At 34.5% G+C, this 18,417-nt stretch overlaps 10 protein-coding genes and 1 non-coding gene across 11 annotated transcripts in view; 5 read left to right on the top strand and 6 right to left on the bottom strand.

Annotated features, from left to right (window-relative positions):
* Positions 1–136: 136 nt before the first annotated feature.
* Positions 137–2,963, top strand: CYP514A2 (cytochrome P450 family protein; the record flags this gene model as incomplete). Its single annotated transcript, XM_004361966.1, has 7 exons — positions 137–266; positions 400–938; positions 1,257–1,334; positions 1,410–1,535; positions 1,594–1,899; positions 1,967–2,247; positions 2,306–2,963. 7 exons carry the CDS (start codon positions 137–139, stop codon positions 2,961–2,963), a joined length of 2,118 nt encoding a protein of 705 aa, XP_004362023.1.
* A 702-nt stretch (positions 2,964–3,665) lies between these two features.
* DFA_06318 (uncharacterized protein) lies at positions 3,666–5,717 on the top strand (the record flags this gene model as incomplete). Its single annotated transcript, XM_004361965.1, has 4 exons — positions 3,666–4,033; positions 4,314–4,575; positions 4,619–4,913; positions 5,656–5,717. The coding sequence occupies 4 exons, from the start codon at positions 3,666–3,668 to the stop codon at positions 5,715–5,717; spliced, it is 987 nt and encodes a 328-aa protein (XP_004362022.1).
* A 596-nt stretch (positions 5,718–6,313) lies between these two features.
* Positions 6,314–6,386, top strand: DFA_06317. The gene has a single exon. It is a non-coding gene; the product is annotated as a tRNA-Arg (tRNA).
* Positions 6,387–6,659: 273 nt separating this feature from the next.
* Positions 6,660–8,897, bottom strand: DFA_06316 (uncharacterized protein; the record flags this gene model as incomplete). The annotated part of the gene is made up of 2 exons (XM_004361964.1): positions 6,660–8,403; positions 8,584–8,897. The coding sequence occupies 2 exons, from the start codon at positions 8,895–8,897 to the stop codon at positions 6,660–6,662; spliced, it is 2,058 nt and encodes a 685-aa protein (XP_004362021.1).
* Positions 8,898–9,218: 321 nt separating this feature from the next.
* DFA_06315 (uncharacterized protein) lies at positions 9,219–11,244 on the bottom strand (the record flags this gene model as incomplete). Its single annotated transcript, XM_004361963.1, has 2 exons — positions 9,219–9,876; positions 10,133–11,244. 2 exons carry the CDS (start codon positions 11,242–11,244, stop codon positions 9,219–9,221), a joined length of 1,770 nt encoding a protein of 589 aa, XP_004362020.1.
* An 81-nt stretch (positions 11,245–11,325) lies between these two features.
* On the bottom strand, positions 11,326–12,379 carry DFA_06314 (uncharacterized protein; the record flags this gene model as incomplete). The annotated part of the gene is made up of 2 exons (XM_004361962.1): positions 11,326–11,502; positions 11,711–12,379. 2 exons carry the CDS (start codon positions 12,377–12,379, stop codon positions 11,326–11,328), a joined length of 846 nt encoding a protein of 281 aa, XP_004362019.1.
* Positions 12,380–12,455: 76 nt separating this feature from the next.
* DFA_06313 (uncharacterized protein) lies at positions 12,456–13,490 on the bottom strand (the record flags this gene model as incomplete). Its single annotated transcript, XM_004361961.1, has 1 exon — positions 12,456–13,490. The coding sequence occupies one exon, from the start codon at positions 13,488–13,490 to the stop codon at positions 12,456–12,458; it is 1,035 nt and encodes a 344-aa protein (XP_004362018.1).
* Positions 13,491–13,787: 297 nt separating this feature from the next.
* On the bottom strand, positions 13,788–14,654 carry DFA_06312 (uncharacterized protein; the record flags this gene model as incomplete). The annotated part of the gene is made up of 1 exon (XM_004361960.1): positions 13,788–14,654. One exon carries the CDS (start codon positions 14,652–14,654, stop codon positions 13,788–13,790), a length of 867 nt encoding a protein of 288 aa, XP_004362017.1.
* A 69-nt stretch (positions 14,655–14,723) lies between these two features.
* Positions 14,724–15,022, top strand: DFA_06311 (uncharacterized protein; the record flags this gene model as incomplete). The annotated part of the gene is made up of 2 exons (XM_004361959.1): positions 14,724–14,785; positions 14,818–15,022. The coding sequence occupies 2 exons, from the start codon at positions 14,724–14,726 to the stop codon at positions 15,020–15,022; spliced, it is 267 nt and encodes an 88-aa protein (XP_004362016.1).
* A 149-nt stretch (positions 15,023–15,171) lies between these two features.
* Positions 15,172–17,142, bottom strand: DFA_06310 (uncharacterized protein; the record flags this gene model as incomplete). The annotated part of the gene is made up of 2 exons (XM_004361958.1): positions 15,172–15,897; positions 16,162–17,142. 2 exons carry the CDS (start codon positions 17,140–17,142, stop codon positions 15,172–15,174), a joined length of 1,707 nt encoding a protein of 568 aa, XP_004362015.1.
* A 426-nt stretch (positions 17,143–17,568) lies between these two features.
* The window catches only part of DFA_06309 (uncharacterized protein), a gene marked incomplete at both ends in the record, with an annotated part of 1,891 nt that continues 1,042 nt past the window's right edge, over positions 17,569–18,417 (top strand). The window contains 3 exons of the mRNA XM_004361957.1: positions 17,569–17,597; positions 17,668–17,768; positions 18,193–18,333. Of these exons, the coding sequence (XP_004362014.1) occupies positions 17,569–17,597; positions 17,668–17,768; positions 18,193–18,333 (271 nt within the window). The remainder of the gene's footprint in view (positions 17,598–17,667; positions 17,769–18,192; positions 18,334–18,417) is intronic.

Genomic DNA, 18,417 nt, shown 5'->3' with positions numbered 1-18,417 from the left:
GACATTCTTCTTTTTAAGCAATTGTTTTAATTTAATTTTATTTTCCAAGATGTCTATTTATACATTCAATTGATGCGATTTAATAAATCATCAATTCAATTATTTAAATCATCTAATACTCTAATTATTTACAACAATGTCAACTACTACAACTTTAAAACCAATTAAATTTTATACTCTTAATACTCCAAACGGAGCAAAGGTTTTCATATTATTAAAACTATTAGAGTTACCATTTGAAACTATTAATATTAATATTAAAAAGGGTGAACAATTTGAAGATGCCTTTGTTAAAATCAATCCAAACAAGTAAAAGTAATTAAACAAAAATATTAAAAGAAATTGTTCTTTCATTCCCCTAACAAGTTTGTTTTTTGTTTTTTTTAAACTTTAATCTAGTTCCAGCATTAGTTGATCCAAATACAACTGGTGAAACTGGTGAACCTTTGACACTATGGGAATCAGGTAACATTCTTTTGTATCTTGCCAAGACTTATGGAAAGGGTAAATTATTACCAAATGTCGATACCCATCCACAAGCTCATTATGAAGTACTCAATTGGGTATTCCTTCAAATGTCTGGATTGGGACCAAATCTCGGACAGTACTATCACTACAATGTATTTGCTACTGAAAAGATAGAGTATTCAATCAAACGTCATTTTACCGAAGTGTCTCGTCTCTTTCATCTCTTTGAACGTCAACTTTCTAAACACCCATTCATCGCAGGTCATGAACTTTCAATTGCCGATCTTGCTATCTACCCATGGTCAAAGATGATTACATTGATTCCAGAACTTACTCAAGAACAATTCCCCAAACTCTTTGAATATCATTCTCGTCTTGCCAACCTCGACGCTGTTAAAGCTTACGTTCAATATTATCAAGAAAGTCAAGCTGCAGATCCAAAGAAACCATTCACCGAAGAAGAACGTAAAGTTTTATTCAATCGTGATAGATAGAAAAAGAAAAAGAAATAATAATAAAAAATAATTTAATTTAAAACAGTTAGACCCTTAGAGTGGTCTGGTTTTCTATCGTTTGTGTAGATCTAATTAATAACACCCCCCCTTTTTTGTTTTTAGTGGGAACCAGTTTTGACAAACCAATGGTGAACCACATTTTTGATCTGTTCGGACGAACAGTTTAGATTTAAAACGTTCAACCAACAAAAAATAATTACAATATTGTAAAGACCCTGTCATACAGTATAGATCATATTCTGAAATCAATTTATTTATTTATTAATTAATTAGAATAGTTATCTTTCAAGAATGAATTTTCTAGTCAATATAATTTTAATTAGTTTTCTAGTTTACTGTATCCTTTCTTTTGTAAGTACAGATCTTTAAATTTTAATCTTTATCAATCCTCTAACCAAACCAAACCAATATATTATTCAAACATAGATAAAAAAGAATAAACTGTATTCTACTTTTGATCCTCCAATGCCAAAGTTTAACCTACCATTTATTGGATCACTTTTAAGCCTTGATCCTAGAGACTTAACTTCTTATGTTAAATTGTCAAAAAAGGTTTGTATTGAAAGAGGATAAAAAAAATTGATTTATATTAATCCTTACTTTGATTTAGTATGGAAAGGTATTTGCAATGTGGGTAGGTGATAATTATGTTGTCAATGTTAGTGATCCGGAATATATTAAAGAAATATGGGTAAAGAATATTGACAATTTCATTGATAGACCTAGTATAAAGGTGTTTGGGTCTTTGACTGGTCATGGAACTGGTGTTTTAGGATCACATTCAGAGAATTGGTATAGAAACAAAGAATTGTTGGGTGGTCAATTTTCAAATCTAAAATTAAAATCCTATTATCCTGCCATTACAAATATTTGTAATGAAGCTATCAACAAATTTATTAATCATTCAAATTGTCTTGTAAGAAAAAAAGATTATTTATAGAAACTTTTTTTCTAACCATTTTTTTTCTTTTTTTTTTCAAAAGATTAATCCAAAACAAATATTTAGAGAATATGCAATGGATGTTAATACAAATTTAATTTTATCTTTGGACCAAAATCAAATGGGAGAAGAATATAAAAGAATGGAACATTTATTTGATCAATTTTTAACTATTCACAATCCAGTTTCAATTTACTATTGTATTGATTTATTATCAAATCTAGTCCAATTTAAATATTCAAAAATTGAAAAGGAAAGAAAGGTTTTATTCAATTATATTAAACAATTTTATGATTATCAATTATCAACTTTGGATTCTAAAAAGTATGTAAAAAAGAAAAAAGATTTATTTATTTAATAATTAATTTTATTTTTTTTATAGTCCTAGAAATTTATTGGATAAAATGATTTTAGAAGGAGGATCAGAGATTTCAATTGTAAATACAATCATTGATTTTTATCTTGGTGGTGTTGATACAAGTGGAGTATTTCTTACAATGTTTACTTTGATGGCTGTCAATAATCCAAATGTTCAAGAAAAGGTTTATAATGAATTGTATCAATTAAAAAAGAATGATGGTGATGTTAAAATAACGATTTCAGATAGACAAAATACACCCTATTTAAATGCAGTGATAAAGGAAACTCTTAGAATTCTACCACCTGCACCATTATCACTCCCAAGACAATGTAAACAAGATACAATGGTTGGTGACTATTTAATTAGAAAAGGAGCAATCATGCAACAAAATGTTTGGGCTGTTCATCACGATGAATGCTATTACAAGGATCCAGAAATATTTTTGCCAGAAAGATTTCTAAACGATAACCATTCATCTCATTTCTTACCATTTGGTGTTGGGGTTAGAAGTTGTCCAGGTTCCAATCTATCAGATATTGCATCATATCTTTTATGTGCTAATCTATTATATGGATTTAAAATTAGATCTGTTGATGGACTACCAATTCATCTTGATCATAGTGCAGTTGGTATTACACTTCAACCAATCCCATTCAAAGTCATCTTTGAAAAAAGATAATTAAAAAATAACTAGTAATAAAACTATATTATTTAATTATCACTTTCCCTCTTCGATTTTATTGTCCCATTAATTATTATTATTATTAAGTGGTACCAATAGATAGGAAGCAATTTCCATTGTTAATTGGACGTGACACGTTTCAGAATTCAATTTGAATGTGGCAGATTTGTATCTATGTAGTTGGGTATTGGTCGGATCTCTATCAACTAGTAAGTTCTCGCAAAGGTGTCTTGGTAGGAAGAGTTGATGAGAATAGGAAGTGCAGTTTTCTTTTCAGTGCCACATCCAAACTTGTAGTGACCAATTGTCATCTTCTTGGTCAAAGAGCCCTCCGACTTTGTAATCCTCTTCTGTCGTATGGTTGTTGTATGTGGATGTGATATCTTAAAAAGAGCAAGTGTCTTTTTTTTTTTTAATTAATGCTTTTTTACTTTTTTTTTTCTCTTTTTAAATAATAATACCAAAGTATTTAAAATTAGTAGTAATAATAATAATAGATAAAGAGAAAAGATTGAATAGAAATGTTGACATCAAAAACTAATTGATTGGCTGAAATGTGATTGATTGATTGATTGGTGTTTGATCTCAAAAAAAAAAAAAAAAAAAACAACTACAACAACAATACTACAACAACAATACAATGTAACAATTTAATATAATATAAACTATATCAAATTTATTTATCTATATATTTATATAATGTATAACAATTTTCATTTGAGAAATGAAATAATTAGAGAAGCAATTGGATTACCATTCAACGCAATGATCGTGGACGATGAATTATCTTCTTCCCCTTTTTTGACTTCAAATTCAAATAGACCACTACATACATCCAATCATCTTCCAAGTAGACCAGAATATATGTATGTAAGCCAGTCTGGTCCAATCGATCAAAAGTTTTCAAAAAAGCCCAGATTCATTCTTACCCAACAACCACAATCACAAATACCAACGATTGATCCAACTTTGTATATCTCCCAAACAGAAATGTTGGAAAAGAAATATGGTATTCCAACCGTACCATTTTGTAATTGTGATCAACCTGAAACCTGTTTTAGTTGCAAGTAAATATTTAAATTATATAGAAACAATAGAGTTGGATTAATTAATTTTATTTTATTAAATAATTTAATTTAATTTTTATTTATTTATTTTGATAATAATAGAAGAATGGAGGCAGAGTTTTTTTACACTATCGATCTAAACATTTCACACAGGGATCAATCAAAGAAAGACGGTGTTTTTGAACAAGTTGATTCTAGTTCTCGCTGACTACCAGGAAGGTTTCTGCGCAATATCGAGCGCTAGAATGGCAATAGTTACGGGATCAAACATTCAGTTTAGTGTCAACAGAATCAATGATGGCATTGTCTACAGACCCGACAATGTCGAAGGTGTTGCTAGAGAACTGAATACATCAGCAAAGTGGACCAAAGAGTTGCTACGCAAAATGGATAAATACCTTGCAAACTATGGACCAAAACTCGACGCTGCCCAACTAAAGGTATTCACATCATTATTTCTAAATCAAAATCTTCTATCGTTGCTAAGAAAAAGACTTTCAACTCAAAAAGCTCCAACGATCATCGCAATGGATTGGAGTCTCGTAAAGTAGTATTACAGTATGATATCTCTCTTGGATTTTTAAGGGTTCGTTGGTACTATTCCGGTATATTGATGTCTACCAAAAAAGGCGATCCTCTCTTACTCTCCGTCGAGAGGCTCAATCCGCTGCTTGGATACACGTTGGACAACGTCGTTCTGATTTGCGCCTGTTTCAACTCTTGTGCAACCGTCAATGCCTACAAAGACCTATTAAATGCACAACAGTTGGCCGCCATCAACCAACAATTACAAGTGCTTCGTCAAGACCCAACACTCAACCACCAACAAATCAACGAATTGGAAAGACTCAAAAAGGTCAAGCTCCAACATCAAGGCCATGTTGGAAACTTTTCAGCTGTCAAATTCCAATACTTTCTCGAATGCAGTAGATTGGGAGCCGATGACAATCATGATGAAATACTAACCTTTGACGATTATGTGTTGAATGCTGACTTGTCAGTGTATGAAGAAAAGGAAAGAGATAGATTGGAGTGGGTGGAGCTTGAAGGTGTCAAGAAACATTCCAAACCTTTTATCTACACTCCTGAAATCATCCAACTCATTCAAAAGAGAAAAGAAAAAGAAGAGAGAGAAAAATTAAATAGATCTTCTAAATAGTTTAATTTTAATAATAATAGTTTGTTGGTTTTGTATAATAATAAATATAATGTTTTTTTAATTTAAAAAAAAAAAAGATTTTATTGAATCATTTAATGGGTATTGATAGTTTTTGGTTTACTTGTTAACAATCAAGTATATATTATTTTTATGATCTTTTGGTGAAGATGAAGAGGTAATGAGCAAAGAGTGTCTCTAGATGACTGGGTAGTACTATCATGTTGATTGTTGAAGATTAGTAAGTATTACTCGTTCGTCTACAACCAAGAATTGCATTGTCTAAAACCAGTTTACTGTAGAATGTTTATATATGTAGTGGTAGAGATAATATAGATATATGATAGATAAATAATAATACTTTTAGACAGTAGATAGGTTTAGGGGATTATAGATAGATAATAATTAATGTGTATATAATTACGATTAATTATTACAGAGTAGATCGATACTCTTTTATATTCAGTGCTTGCCAAGTCAGTACCTGTCAACAACCGTAGTTTATTAGAATATAATGGAATAGATTAGATTAGACTAGAATAGAATGACTGGTGCTATACAATACTCCATTTGGACATGGGAGTAGATTGTATGCTGTATATAAAATGATACCATCTAGATCCTACATTTACTTTGATCTTATACGATCGTATGTGCATCATTCATTATTTTATTCTCCTATATACTTTTATTATTTGTCTTTATTATTATTGTTGAGCTAACCTAGTGTTTACATGGATGGTACCATAATCGAGACGCCAATCTTGTTCCTTTAGACGAGAATTGCACATTGTTTTCAAGTATGCATGACCAGGTTGACATTTAAATAGTATCGACTTGCAGTTTTGAATTAGTTTAAGATATTCGAGATCGTTTGGTGACGATTGACTTCATTTCTAATCGGATCAAGATTAGTTACGATCTTCGTCATCGTCTAATCAAACAAGTAATGGAAAATTGGGGCTGGGTGAATCGGGTGTCTGTTGGAGTACGTTCACTATTCATTAGTTGAGTTCTAACAGAGGGTGTCTATTGCGGTTGTGCGTTTGGCACTTGCAACTCAGAAAATATTTGCTCGATATCTTCCAACTGAAAAAAACATATCCAAAAACACAAGAGTCAATGGATGTTTAGCTCAGTTGGAAGAGCGATTGGCTACGAACCAATAGGTCGCAGGTTCAACCCCTGCATCATTCAAAATCTTTTGTTTTTTTGCAGGCCAGCCCTGCCAAGTCTCGTTTTTTTGCTTTTCTTGTTCTCTGCATCCATAGCTAAATTTATAACCTATTTTTATTGATTTCCATTGAATCCTCAAAGGGAAAACCTCTAAAACAAAAAAAAAACCTATTGTTTTTTATTCCATTTCCAAACTAGTAGCATTGGATTTCAAAGAATATCAAATCGTAATCCTAAAAGTCAGGTTTACCCCAATTGTGAATTTTTTCTTTTTTTTTAATTTATTTATTTAATTTAATGATAAATATTATGACCCAATTTTAATTTTAAATAAATTTTCCACAATTTTAAATAAGGCCAAGTAACAAGACTTGAAGAATGTTGCCAAGCCAAAGGTTCACCAAAACTTTGACGATCCAAACTGAGATTAATGGAAAAGAATCGAGGGAATTTTTCGATATAACGGTCAAAGAGTAATTCTCTTACGTAGCCACCCAATAAATTACCATGAAAGTTGACGACACCAAGGGTTTTGTTCATTTCTAGCACTTCGTAAAGCATGAGACCAGTACTTGTATCAATGTGATTGTTGGATAGATCGATATGGTATAGGGTGTTGTTGAATGGAAGGGCAAGGACCATTTCACTAGCCGTCTGTCCAAGATGATTACCAGAAATATCCAAATACTTGAGACGACATTGACTATGATTCTGGAGATTATTAAGAGCATGAAAGAATACACCCTTGTCTGCGTTGTTGTTTAGAGCCGGAGCCTTAATAAGATTACGACGAAGATTGAGATGGGTAAGGGTAGAGTTGTGACGTAGTGCTTTGAAAATGTGGACACAACCTGACCATCCAATGACATTGGCCGATAGGTTGAGATGGACAAGACTAGTATTTTTTTCGAGGACATTACCTAGTGCCAGACCATCGGATGCATCCAATTGGTTGAGACTGAGGTTGAGGTGGGTGAGGGTGTTGTTGTTGAGCAATGTGTGTTGGATAATACCACGAGCATCTTGTAGTGACCAAGAGAGATCACATCGTTTAAGTGTTGTATTGTTGGAGAAAAAGTTGAAAAATGCTTGACCTGAAGACCCAATCTTTAAATAAGAGAGGTCAATTGAAAATAGGGTCTTGTTTCTAGCGAGTGACTCGAAAAAATGTTCGTCTGTAGATTCACTATCTTGTTTTATACGGTGTATACCGAGATGTTGTAGCATTGGTGCTTTTAAAAGGTATTCTCCCAAGAGTACAGTGTTGATCTTTCCACACTGACTCAAATTGAGTGACAAGAGAGGGTTTGGGGTTGGGTTTAGTTCTTCGATTAGTGTCTCGAGTACATACTCTGCACCAAAACCGGGCGTGACCAATTCATTGTTTGAAATGTCCAAGTGTTGAATGATCTTGTTGGCGCGCAGCAGTTGGCATATAGGCTGTGCCGACCGGATAGCATTGTCACTGATACAGAGTCGAGTGACGGTTGTGTGGTTGGCAAGTGCATCTGTCAGATGTACGATCTTGTCAGACAAGACACTAGACGATATTTCAATATTGGTGATGGTTTTAGAGTGTTCCAAGAGTTTACAGAGTTTTTGAAACTGGTCAACATCCATTTGCATACGGTTGAGACAAAAGTTGGTCAACAAGAGACCGACACCATGCTCGGTGTAGTGTGACCAGCCACAATCAATGTATCCCGCAAGCGACCGGTTAGCGACATACGACAGCTGCAATGAGGTGAGTGATTTGGCGTGATACACGGGTTGCTCGTCATGTACGCTAGACAACGATGCATTCTCGTTGGCATGGAGTGGAAGTACGATAAAGTTGGACACTTGAGTCAGCTCGATCAGCTTGCTGGCACACAGACGAGAGTCGTCAGTAGTGGTCTTTAGCACGACCAGAGTTGACAGACTATGACTCTTTTCATTGCCAATGACCAGTGCCTTGGAGATTTGACTCAGACGTTCGAGAGCCTTTCTAGAGTCATCACCAGACAACTGCATAAAGTTAAAGTTGAGAAACAGAGATCTAACAATACGCAATCTCTTTTTGCTAACCAGTTTGTGTAGGCACCTTAGATCAGCCTTTTGCGACAACTCTACAATACCATAGTCGATATACGGTGTGACACCATCCCTCCAACGTCTGCACACACTCGAATACTTTTGATTGACAGCCATGATACGATTCACAACCGATGTATCATACACTCCTTTACGTCTTTGCAACTCTCGATCTTGAACGGTAGAGTAAGTAATCGAAATGATATAAGGTATCAAATCATTCTCTTCTTTAAATCTATATTTTATACATTCTACATCATCTGTTAATCCAATTATCTTTCTCCATAATATATCTGGTAATGAAGGTGAAGAAGAGGATGAAGAAGATGAAGAAGAAGATTGTTGTTGTAATATTAATTTCGATGGGTCATAGAATTGGTCATCATCATTACTATCATTGTAAAATGGTTTAGTTAATCTTTTTAAATATTGTTTTTGTTGGTTCGTTTTAAAAAACATCTCTCTTTTCTCTCTCTATCTATCAATAATAATAAGTTTTAAAAAGGTAGCCATAACTGATACTTTGTTAAAGTTGTTCAATTCATTATTCTTTCTTTAAAACAATCACAACTCATGATTTTTTTTTCGATGAATAAACTTTGGCGAAAAATCTCTCTCTTGCCAAAAATTCAACAAAAATTAAAATACTTTTTGTTTAATAATAAGACAATCAAGTTGGTGGAAATACGGTAGAGAATGATATCATCTTGATAATCCAACCCAAAGTTAATTAAAGCCTGGCCACTATTTATTGAATGGTTTTTTCCATTTTTTTTTGTTTCAAGAAGAATCGTCATCATCGCTATCATAATTGATATATTCATATTTATATTTGTCTTTGGCAAAACTCCATTTCAATTCATAAGGAGAGTCAGAGCGGGTTTCAAAATGTAAATAGATGGGATGATACTGCGATTGTGTCTGCTGATCATCTTGTTGTTGTTGTTGATTGTTTGTTGTTATTTGTCGTTGAGTGATGATTCCACCTGTAAGTGACTGTTTCTCCAATACCAATACATTTCTATTGTCTGCGTCCAATCTTTGAATTGCAAAATGATAGGTTGTGAGAGGTCCACTAGAAAAATTGTCAATAATGATTGATAAATCTCTAACATTGGTATGGTTGATCACTTCATCTAATCTAAACACAAATACTGCATATTCTCCCCATAGTTTACATGTTAGATGTGTGGTATTGAGTGGCAGCCATTGTGGTTGTTGCGATATGGCTTTGGTCAACCTAGAGGTGATTGAGTAGAATCGAGGACCACCGCGCCACAGCTTACCACTTTTTGTCAATGGCATCAATAGCTTGGTGATGCAAGGTGGTATATTGTCAAGAACAAGGTGATCCACTTTGAGTCGGAGTAGATCGATTGTTTCAAGATTGGGTGGATAGTCGGATGGGAATGTCATCGAATGACATTTGTAGTAAATACTACAATAAGACAGTTTTTTCAAACCTCGAGGCAATACGATTGAAGCTTTATATCCATAGTCAAGCATTAGCTTAACGAGTGATTGAGGTGGTTTGATATTATTAGAGTATCCAGAGATGGATAGGTGAGTCAGTGACGGTGGGAATACAACTTGTTCAAGTAAATTTGTGTCTCTTGCACAATTTTCTATTCTAACCCTTTCGACGGTGGATGGGATGATATTGGCCGGAAGGATAACTCTGCATTCATCAATACCCAGTTTTCTTGAGAGATTGGCATGTTATTAGACTGACTCTTCCATCAATAAATATGCTTCCATCAACACGCAGTGTCTCCAACAATGGCATGACACACTGTGATGGGATGCGCACCCAATTGGACCGGATTGTAAGAGTCTTGATGGAAGGAGGGATACTAATCTCCATGCTGTACTTGAAACCAGTTGGGTGGTAGTTGTTGTCGGTAATCTTGAATGTCTCGAGGTTGCGTAGATGTTCGAGATCGAAGAATCCTTGTTCTTGCGCCTCTACCTCTCCTGGTACATTTTGCAAGGTGATCTTGAGTTTGACAAGCGGCTTTAATGAATGGAATGTATCTCGTGGAGGTGTCTTGTTCAATCTGATAGTGAGTGACGTCAAACTGATTGGCAATTGATCTGGGCCCATACTAGACACAAAATGATTCTTGAAGCTTAGATCGGTCAGTGATACAAATCTTTTAAGTCCCAAGTCAGAGAGAGTGCATGAGGTGCCTACGTCTAGTTTCAGTGACCTGAGTGTTGTATGTTGACCAAGTTTCACCTGATTTGCACAATAAACTGAAAGATATTCGAGACGAGGCAACAGTGCAATAGAACCAAGATCGATTGAAGCGTAACTAAAAACTAGTTGTTGTTTAGTACCGTCGATGAATAGAGTCTCGACTGATGGTATGTCGTTGTAGAGTGATTTTAGTGTTGATGATGGTTGGTCATTGTTTACTAAAACAGTTGTAATGCTACTCTTGTCAGAGCTAGTTCTGTCGGTAGAGGATGAGATACGTTGTTGTATCCATTGAGGATAGTCGTCGAAATATTCTGTATCTGGATGTACGACATGTTGATCAGATATACTATTCTTCAATATATCTTTAAATGTGTTGAGTTTGAAACGAGTAGCCGTTGCTTGAAATTGTTGTGATACCGGATAAGGAAGAGATATCTGACCCTTGTCAGTGATAACTCTAATACCTTTGAATGTAATCAATCTTCTAACACTACTACTATTACCGTACAACCGTTTACAAGTTAACAAACATATTGTATCTCCATTATCTATCTGTGATATAATATGTAATAGTAATAAATTTGATAACTTTAATAGAGACATGTCGTGAAACCTTAAGGGTTTGAGTCTTGTAATATCTTGGAAATAATATACAAAGTTTTTTTTTATTATTGTAGTTTTTGTTTACATGTTCCATTCGTCATAGTCACCATAATATTCATCTGATTGAAGATTTGGATTTTGGGCGCTAAGGGATACTATTACTTTTATATCTTCATCATCATAATCGAAAGTGCTTGTTTTATAGTTGATGTAGAGCGGTTGATAGTTATTCTTCTTCAAACGACCATTTATGGATTTCTGTTTGATGATACCACCAAAAAGATTAATTTCTGTTAATAATAATACATATCTATTATTACTATATAATCTTCTGATTGAAAATTGTTGAGTGAAATGGTGAATAGATATTGCAAATGATTCCAAGTTTGTTTGGTTAATTAATTGATCAATTCTAAAACTAAATCCAACACCTTCCATATTATATAGTGATATCTTTTGATTTTACTTGGAAATCAATATGTTTTAAATTGTTTGGTAGGAGTAGAGCACTATTATTATTATTATTATTATTATTATTATTATTATTATTATTATTATTATTATTATTATTATTATTATTATTATTATTATTAATTAATTCCCAATTGATTTTTGGACCATAAATCGGATCGTCAGGATGAATTGGTACTGCCAAACATCTAAATGATGTCAAAGATGATGGAATAAAATAGATTGGTTGTTTTAAGTCGTAGTATTGAATGGTCTTGATAGATGGTGGGTAATGTTTGGGTGCTTTCCTGTGTTCCCAGTCTGAACAAGTGAATTCCACAAGTTTGTTTGGGAGAACAAGATCTTCCAAATCATGTATATTACAACGATAAATGTCCAATGTTTTGATTGAGTTTGGTAAAGCCAATCTATTGAGAGGACCACGGTAATGACGAAGTCGAAGAGTTTCTAGTCCATCAGGAAAAGCTCCAGGCTCGATTCTAGAATCGGTAGATTGTTCGATTCTCAATACCTTGAGCGATGATGGAAGGAAACCAATTGGAAGTACATCTACCCTTTCCAATGAGAGGGTATTGATTCTAGGAGGAAGGTGAATCGGCTCGGTACTTTTAATAGAACCTATATCCAAATACTCCAAACTATTAGGAAGCCACCCGTTTGTCATGTTGTTGACACCTGGTAGTTTCAATCGAATAAAATATTTGTTATGGTGATATATGTACAAGCATGTTTGCATCTATCTAGTGGAAAGGATTTCGGTCCATAGACAAGCTGGTGAGTGATGACAGATTTTCGAGGTTAACTGGCAAGTTATCATTCTTACTTAAATCCAAATCGAGAGATGTGAGCAAAGATGGAAAGACAAGGCTTGGGCTGTTTGAATCCAATCGAATATCAGATGAGAGAACTAGCTTGGTAATAGCCTCTGGAAACTTAAAGATTGGAGGTAAAGTGTTTTCTTTTTTGCAAACAGCACATATTTTCAATGTCTGTATATGTTTTGGTAACCAACTTAAATCTACTATCGAATCAACTGTAATGTGATGCAAAACCAATTCTTCCAAGTTGTCAAAACCAATTTTCTTATGATAATCTCGTAGTAAGTTATCGTACAGTCCAGTGATCATAAGTTTGGTTACATATTCATCCAATCGAAATCTAATACTTGTTTCTCTTGGTTTGAAAAGGAGATCATCATAGCGACCAAGTGATTTTTTTGGAACGGTCGGTTCAATACCATAGTCACTCTCCTTGAGATTTACTGTTATCTTTTTATTATTATGGCCACCATCTTTTCTTTGTTCTCGATCATTCCATCGGTTTTGAAACAAATTCCGGAATGATTTGATACAAAGATTAGAAAAATTAACCTCTTGCATCATGGTTTCGCGATACGTTCTTTCATTCCCACCAAATTGTATTCTGTTCCGATAGTTGTGTCTAATTGTAAAAAAGAGTGTTTTACATGTCATCAATAGACATATAATACCACTATTATCAGGATAATATGTTCTAACATCATCATATCCCAATTGCTCTATTATCTTTATGATTATTAAATGTGGTAGATTGATTAAATGTCTTTTAGGTTCTTGTTGTTTTTGTTGTTGTTGTTTTTGTTTTTGTTGTTGTTGTTGTTGTTGTTGTTGTTGTTGCTGCTGAAGTTGTTTCTTTTTTTGCTTTTTTTTCTTTATTAGTTGTTGTATTTGTTTTTGTTTTTGTTTTTGTTTTTGTTTTTGTTTTTTTTGTTGTTGTTGTTGTTGTATAGTATTCATTGTTATTATCTCTGATAAATAAATTATTATGAATAGAAAGTTGGTGGAACTTTTCTTGTATGTACAAATTTTTTTTTCCTACCATTTTACATCCACTGTTATGATATTTTAGCCCAACTTCAACCTTTTTTAAGATTCAAAATTTTTTTTTTCTTTTTTGTGCCACCAAACATCAGTATATCAGCAGAAGTTTGGTTTATGGTTGTTTTTGATAAATATGTTGTTTTATCTTTCTATAAATAAATAAATAACTTAATTAATAGTAGTATTTTGAATAAATATTTTTAATAAATTTATTTAAAATTGAGGAGTGATCAAAATTGTAGTTGGATTAAGAGAATAAGCAATTTGATAATTAGAATCTAAAAGTAAAAGAGATGGGAAACCTTGTAACATGGTGTATCGCTGGTATTGATAGGCAGAGGAGAATGGACACCAAGTATAACAATTACTACCGAGAATACAAGATTCAAAACAGAGTTGAGAGTTTTCAAACCTTTGGGTGAATGATACATCTTGTGGATTGGTGTTGAGTGGTGCTGATTGGTATGCCTCGGACATGACAAATTTGTCAAATGATCCTCTTTGGTCAACTGTTGTAAATACAAGGCGCAAGAAACCAAATGAGAATTCTAGTCTCAATGAAATGTCAAGTGGTGGTTGAACAAGACCAGAGTGGAAGATGAGTGGCTGTCCAGCTGGAGTGGTTTTGGTCAATAGTGGCTGACTGGTGACACGATTGATGGTTGAGAGGAACTGACCACCTGTAATACCAATGCTATTGACCATTAAGAATCCTACTTGCGTTGGTTCAGAGAATTGCATGGCCAAGTATTCTGTTGAAGGGTCAAATGATCTCATGACGGTTCCATAGTATGTTTTGGAACCACCATCATATAAAAATAGTCCACTTGCTCGTACGTGGAGTGCAAATGGACCAGTCAGAGTGGAGGTGTCAAAGTTGGTGGTCCATGAAGCTGTGGCTCCAGGACTGAATGGTTGGACTGATGCGTAGAGCTTCAAGTTTCCATCGGTTGAGAGCAAGAGATAGTCACGACCATTGGTAATGAATCGGTTGGGATAGAGTGACTGACCAGTCTTGATGTAGGAACCAAGGGGCATTTGGAATTGGTATCTCGAGAAGTCGGGATACACTGGGTCCATTTGATAGTCGTATTTATATCAGACAACAAGGCAATACCACGAAGTGATGGATTGGATAACAGTTCTGGCATGACAACAAGTCCAACGGTGCCAAGACACCATGCCAAGGTTTGTGATCCAGTCATACCATGGTAAACACAAAGATCACCATTATCTTGTGAAGTCCAAGTGTTGGATTTCCTTGTGAAATAAAAGTGTCAGGTGCAGCAATGAACGGGAATGAATTGAGTAGTGCCGAGTTTGACAAATCACTTGTAAGTAACAAGTCACCAGCATTATTAATAGTGAAATATTTTACACCATTGGTTAAATACATTCTATCTCTTTCACCAGCTGTCGAACCATCCAAATCATATTCCAAAAGATAGTTGAGTGTTGGGTTCTTTCCTTCAAGATATTTTCCAGGATTGATCACAAATTGTGACTTTTCATGTGCTTCCAATGGTTGGATCAACCAACTAGATACAACTTCACCCTTTGCATTTTGGAAGATGAGACCCTCATCAACCAATCGCATTCATTTAATTGAATAGTGTTGAGTATCCATACAACCAATAATAGTTCCAGTTGCAGACTTTACACATAAATTTCCATCCAATCCAAATTCAATATAACTTGTTGTTGTAGTTACAACACCAAGATCAAAATGTAAATAGATGGGGTGATATTGTGTCTGCTGATCTTGTTGTTGTTGTTGTTGTTGATTTTTTGATATTCTTCGTTGAGTGATGATTCCACCTGTCATTGTCAGTTTCTCCAATACCAATACATTATTATTGTCCTTGTCCAATCTTTGAATTGAAAATTGATAGGTGGGGAAAGGTACGTGAGAAAAATCGTCAATAATGATAGATAAATCTCTAACATTGGTATGGTTGATCACTTCATCTAATCTAAAAACAAATTTTGGGGAGACAACCCATAGTTTGCATGTTAGATGTGTGGTATTGAGTGGTAGCCATTGTTGTTGTTGCGAGACGATGGCTTTGGTTAACTTGGAGGTGATTGAATAATCAGACCATAGCTTACCACTTCTTTTCAAGGGTATTGATAGGTTGGTGACAGGTGGTGGTATATTGTCAATAACAAGCTCGTTCGATTCGATATCAAGGAGGTCGATTGTTTCAAGGTTGGGTGGATAGTTGGATGGAAACGTCATCAAATGACATGAAGGGTCAAGACTCCAATAGGTAAGCTTTTCCAAACCGCGAGGAAGTGAGACTGAAGCTTTATAGACATCTATCTTTAGTTTGACAAGTGACTCTGGGGGTTTGACATGCTCACAGTCTCCAGAGATGGATAGGTGAGTCAGTGACGGCGGGAATACAACCTTTTCAAATATATCAACACCATTTACATAATTAAATATTCTAACCTTTTTAACGGTGGATGGGATGATATTGGCCGGAAGGATAACTCTGCATTCATCAATAATCAGTTTCTTGAGAGATTGGCACAACGCTAGACTGACCCTTCCATCAATCAATAAGCTTCCGTGAACACATACCGTCTCCAACAATGGCATGACACATTGTGATGGGACTTGTGCCCAATCGGACCAGATTGTAAGAATCTTGATGGAAGGAGGGACAATCATCTCGATGCTGTACTTTTTGCCTTTTTTGTACGATTTGTTGTCAGTGAGCTTGAATGTCTCGAGGTTGGGTAGATGTTCGAGATCGATGATTGCCTGTTGTTCCTCCTCTACCTCTCCCTTTGGTACATTTTCCAAGGTGATCTTGAGTTTGACGAGCGACTTTAATGAATGGAATGTATCTCGTGGAGGTGTCTTGTTCAATTTGAGAGTGAGTGACGTCAAACTGATTGGCAATAGACCTGGTCCCATACTAGACACAAACTGATTCTTGAAACTTAGATCGGTCAGCGATACGAATCTGGTGAGTCCCAAGTCATAGAGAGTGCATCGTGTATCAACTTTTAGTTTCATCGACTTGAGTGTTGTGTGTTGACCAAGCTTCACCTCTTTTACGCTATGAACCGAAAGACGTTCGAGACGAGGCAAGAGTGAAATGGAACCAAGATCGACAACTATATGTGTGTTGTTGATGAATAGTGTCTCGATTGATGGAACGTCGTTGTAGAGTATCTGTAGTGACGATGGAACGTAATAGGTCATCAAAAAAGTTGTAATGTTACTCGTGTCAGCTCTGTATTTAGTGATACGTTGTTGTATCCATTGAGGATAGTCGTTGAATTCCTCCAATATAACATATTGATCAGATATACTATTCTCCAAGATATCTTTAAATGTGTTGAGTTTGAAACGAGTAGCTGTCGCTTGAAACTGTTTTGATATCTGACCCTTGTCAGTGATCGCTTCTATGCCTTTAAACGTCGTCGATCTTCTAACACTACCATTACGATACAACTGTTTACAAGTTAACAATAAACATATTGTATCTATATTATCATCTATCTGTGATATGATATGTAGCAGTAATAGATTTGATAACCTTAAAAGAGACATAATGATTATCCTTGGCTCGAGTAGTTTGGAAGAATCTTGTAAGCCACCCCCCCCAAAAAAAAATACAAAAAAAACAAAATGAATATTTATTTTCTATGGGGGTTTTGAAAATTTTTGGTTGGGAGTACCGCCTCAGAATCTATTTATTTGTAAAACTTATTTCTCTCTATGGTCTTCTTTATTTTTAATTATTCTTTTACCAATCGATAGATCTTTTAATTATCTATCAAATGGTTGACAAAAAAATTTGCGAGAGGTTCACCCTTCTAAAAAGTACTTTCCGTAAAGTCGCCATTAGCCATGGGCTAAGATGAGGTCTAGAAAGCATTGTTTGGAAAAACAAATGATATAAACAGAAAGAGCACAAAAAGTTGTATCTATTGGTGATATTGGATCGTCGTTTCAAAGATTATTCAAATAAAAAAAATGCTATTCTTCAAAGCCTATCTCATATAGTAAACATGCAACCATATAAAACTACGTGCTACATGGATCGGATCACGATTAATCAAATAAAAAGACAAGCGCCAACGCAAGAGGTGTAGGTGCCTTGAATCTTCAACATTATATGCACTGGTGTCGGCAGTGTTCAATGCATGCCACATCCAGCAACGCTAGACAAGATGGTTAGTATATTTGGAATGGATCAATAATCAAATAATTCAGAAGTGGTCAATCTCAAAACAATTGTGAACGCTCAAGAGTAATGGTAGCTTAATCTCATATATCGATATCATGGTTATTTATTTGGTACATACTAGTATTATTGTAATTGGCTCTTTTAAAACCCATCAAGGCTAGTGGTCATGGACAATTTCGCATTCGGTCTATCAAAACCATCCATTCTAAAAGATAATAAATAATAATTAGTAAACAGTATTTATGACAGTAATTTTACAAGATACATATCTTTACAGTTTTTAAAAATGGACCAACTCGTCTCTAATCAATTGATTCTATATTTAAAGTACCAATATATACAGACTTGTTATAGATTTAAAATAAAAAACCCATCATCAAGAAAGAAAACACATACAATCTTTATGAAAGAAGAAATTGACGACCAATCAACTTTGCCCTCACGCGGTAAACAAATGGCCTTGTTACCCTATACTACTTGTGTTGATGATCAATATTCACATCATCATCATCAACATCATCATCATCATGACTTTTATATCTCTAAGTATTGTATTGTAATTGTATTGTTCTTATTCTTATGACTCTGTGATGATCATGATGTTTGTTGGCGTTTGTGAATGCTCCATTTGCAAA

Source organism: Cavenderia fasciculata, assembly GCF_000203815.1.
Source record: "Cavenderia fasciculata unplaced genomic scaffold Scf_Dfasci-G-p-12c09.r1-3, whole genome shotgun sequence".
Classification (NCBI taxonomy): Eukaryota; Evosea; class Eumycetozoa; order Acytosteliales; family Cavenderiaceae; genus Cavenderia; species Cavenderia fasciculata.
The sequence above is the reverse complement of the archived record's forward strand: the minus strand, read 5'-3'. Positions and strand labels throughout refer to the sequence as shown.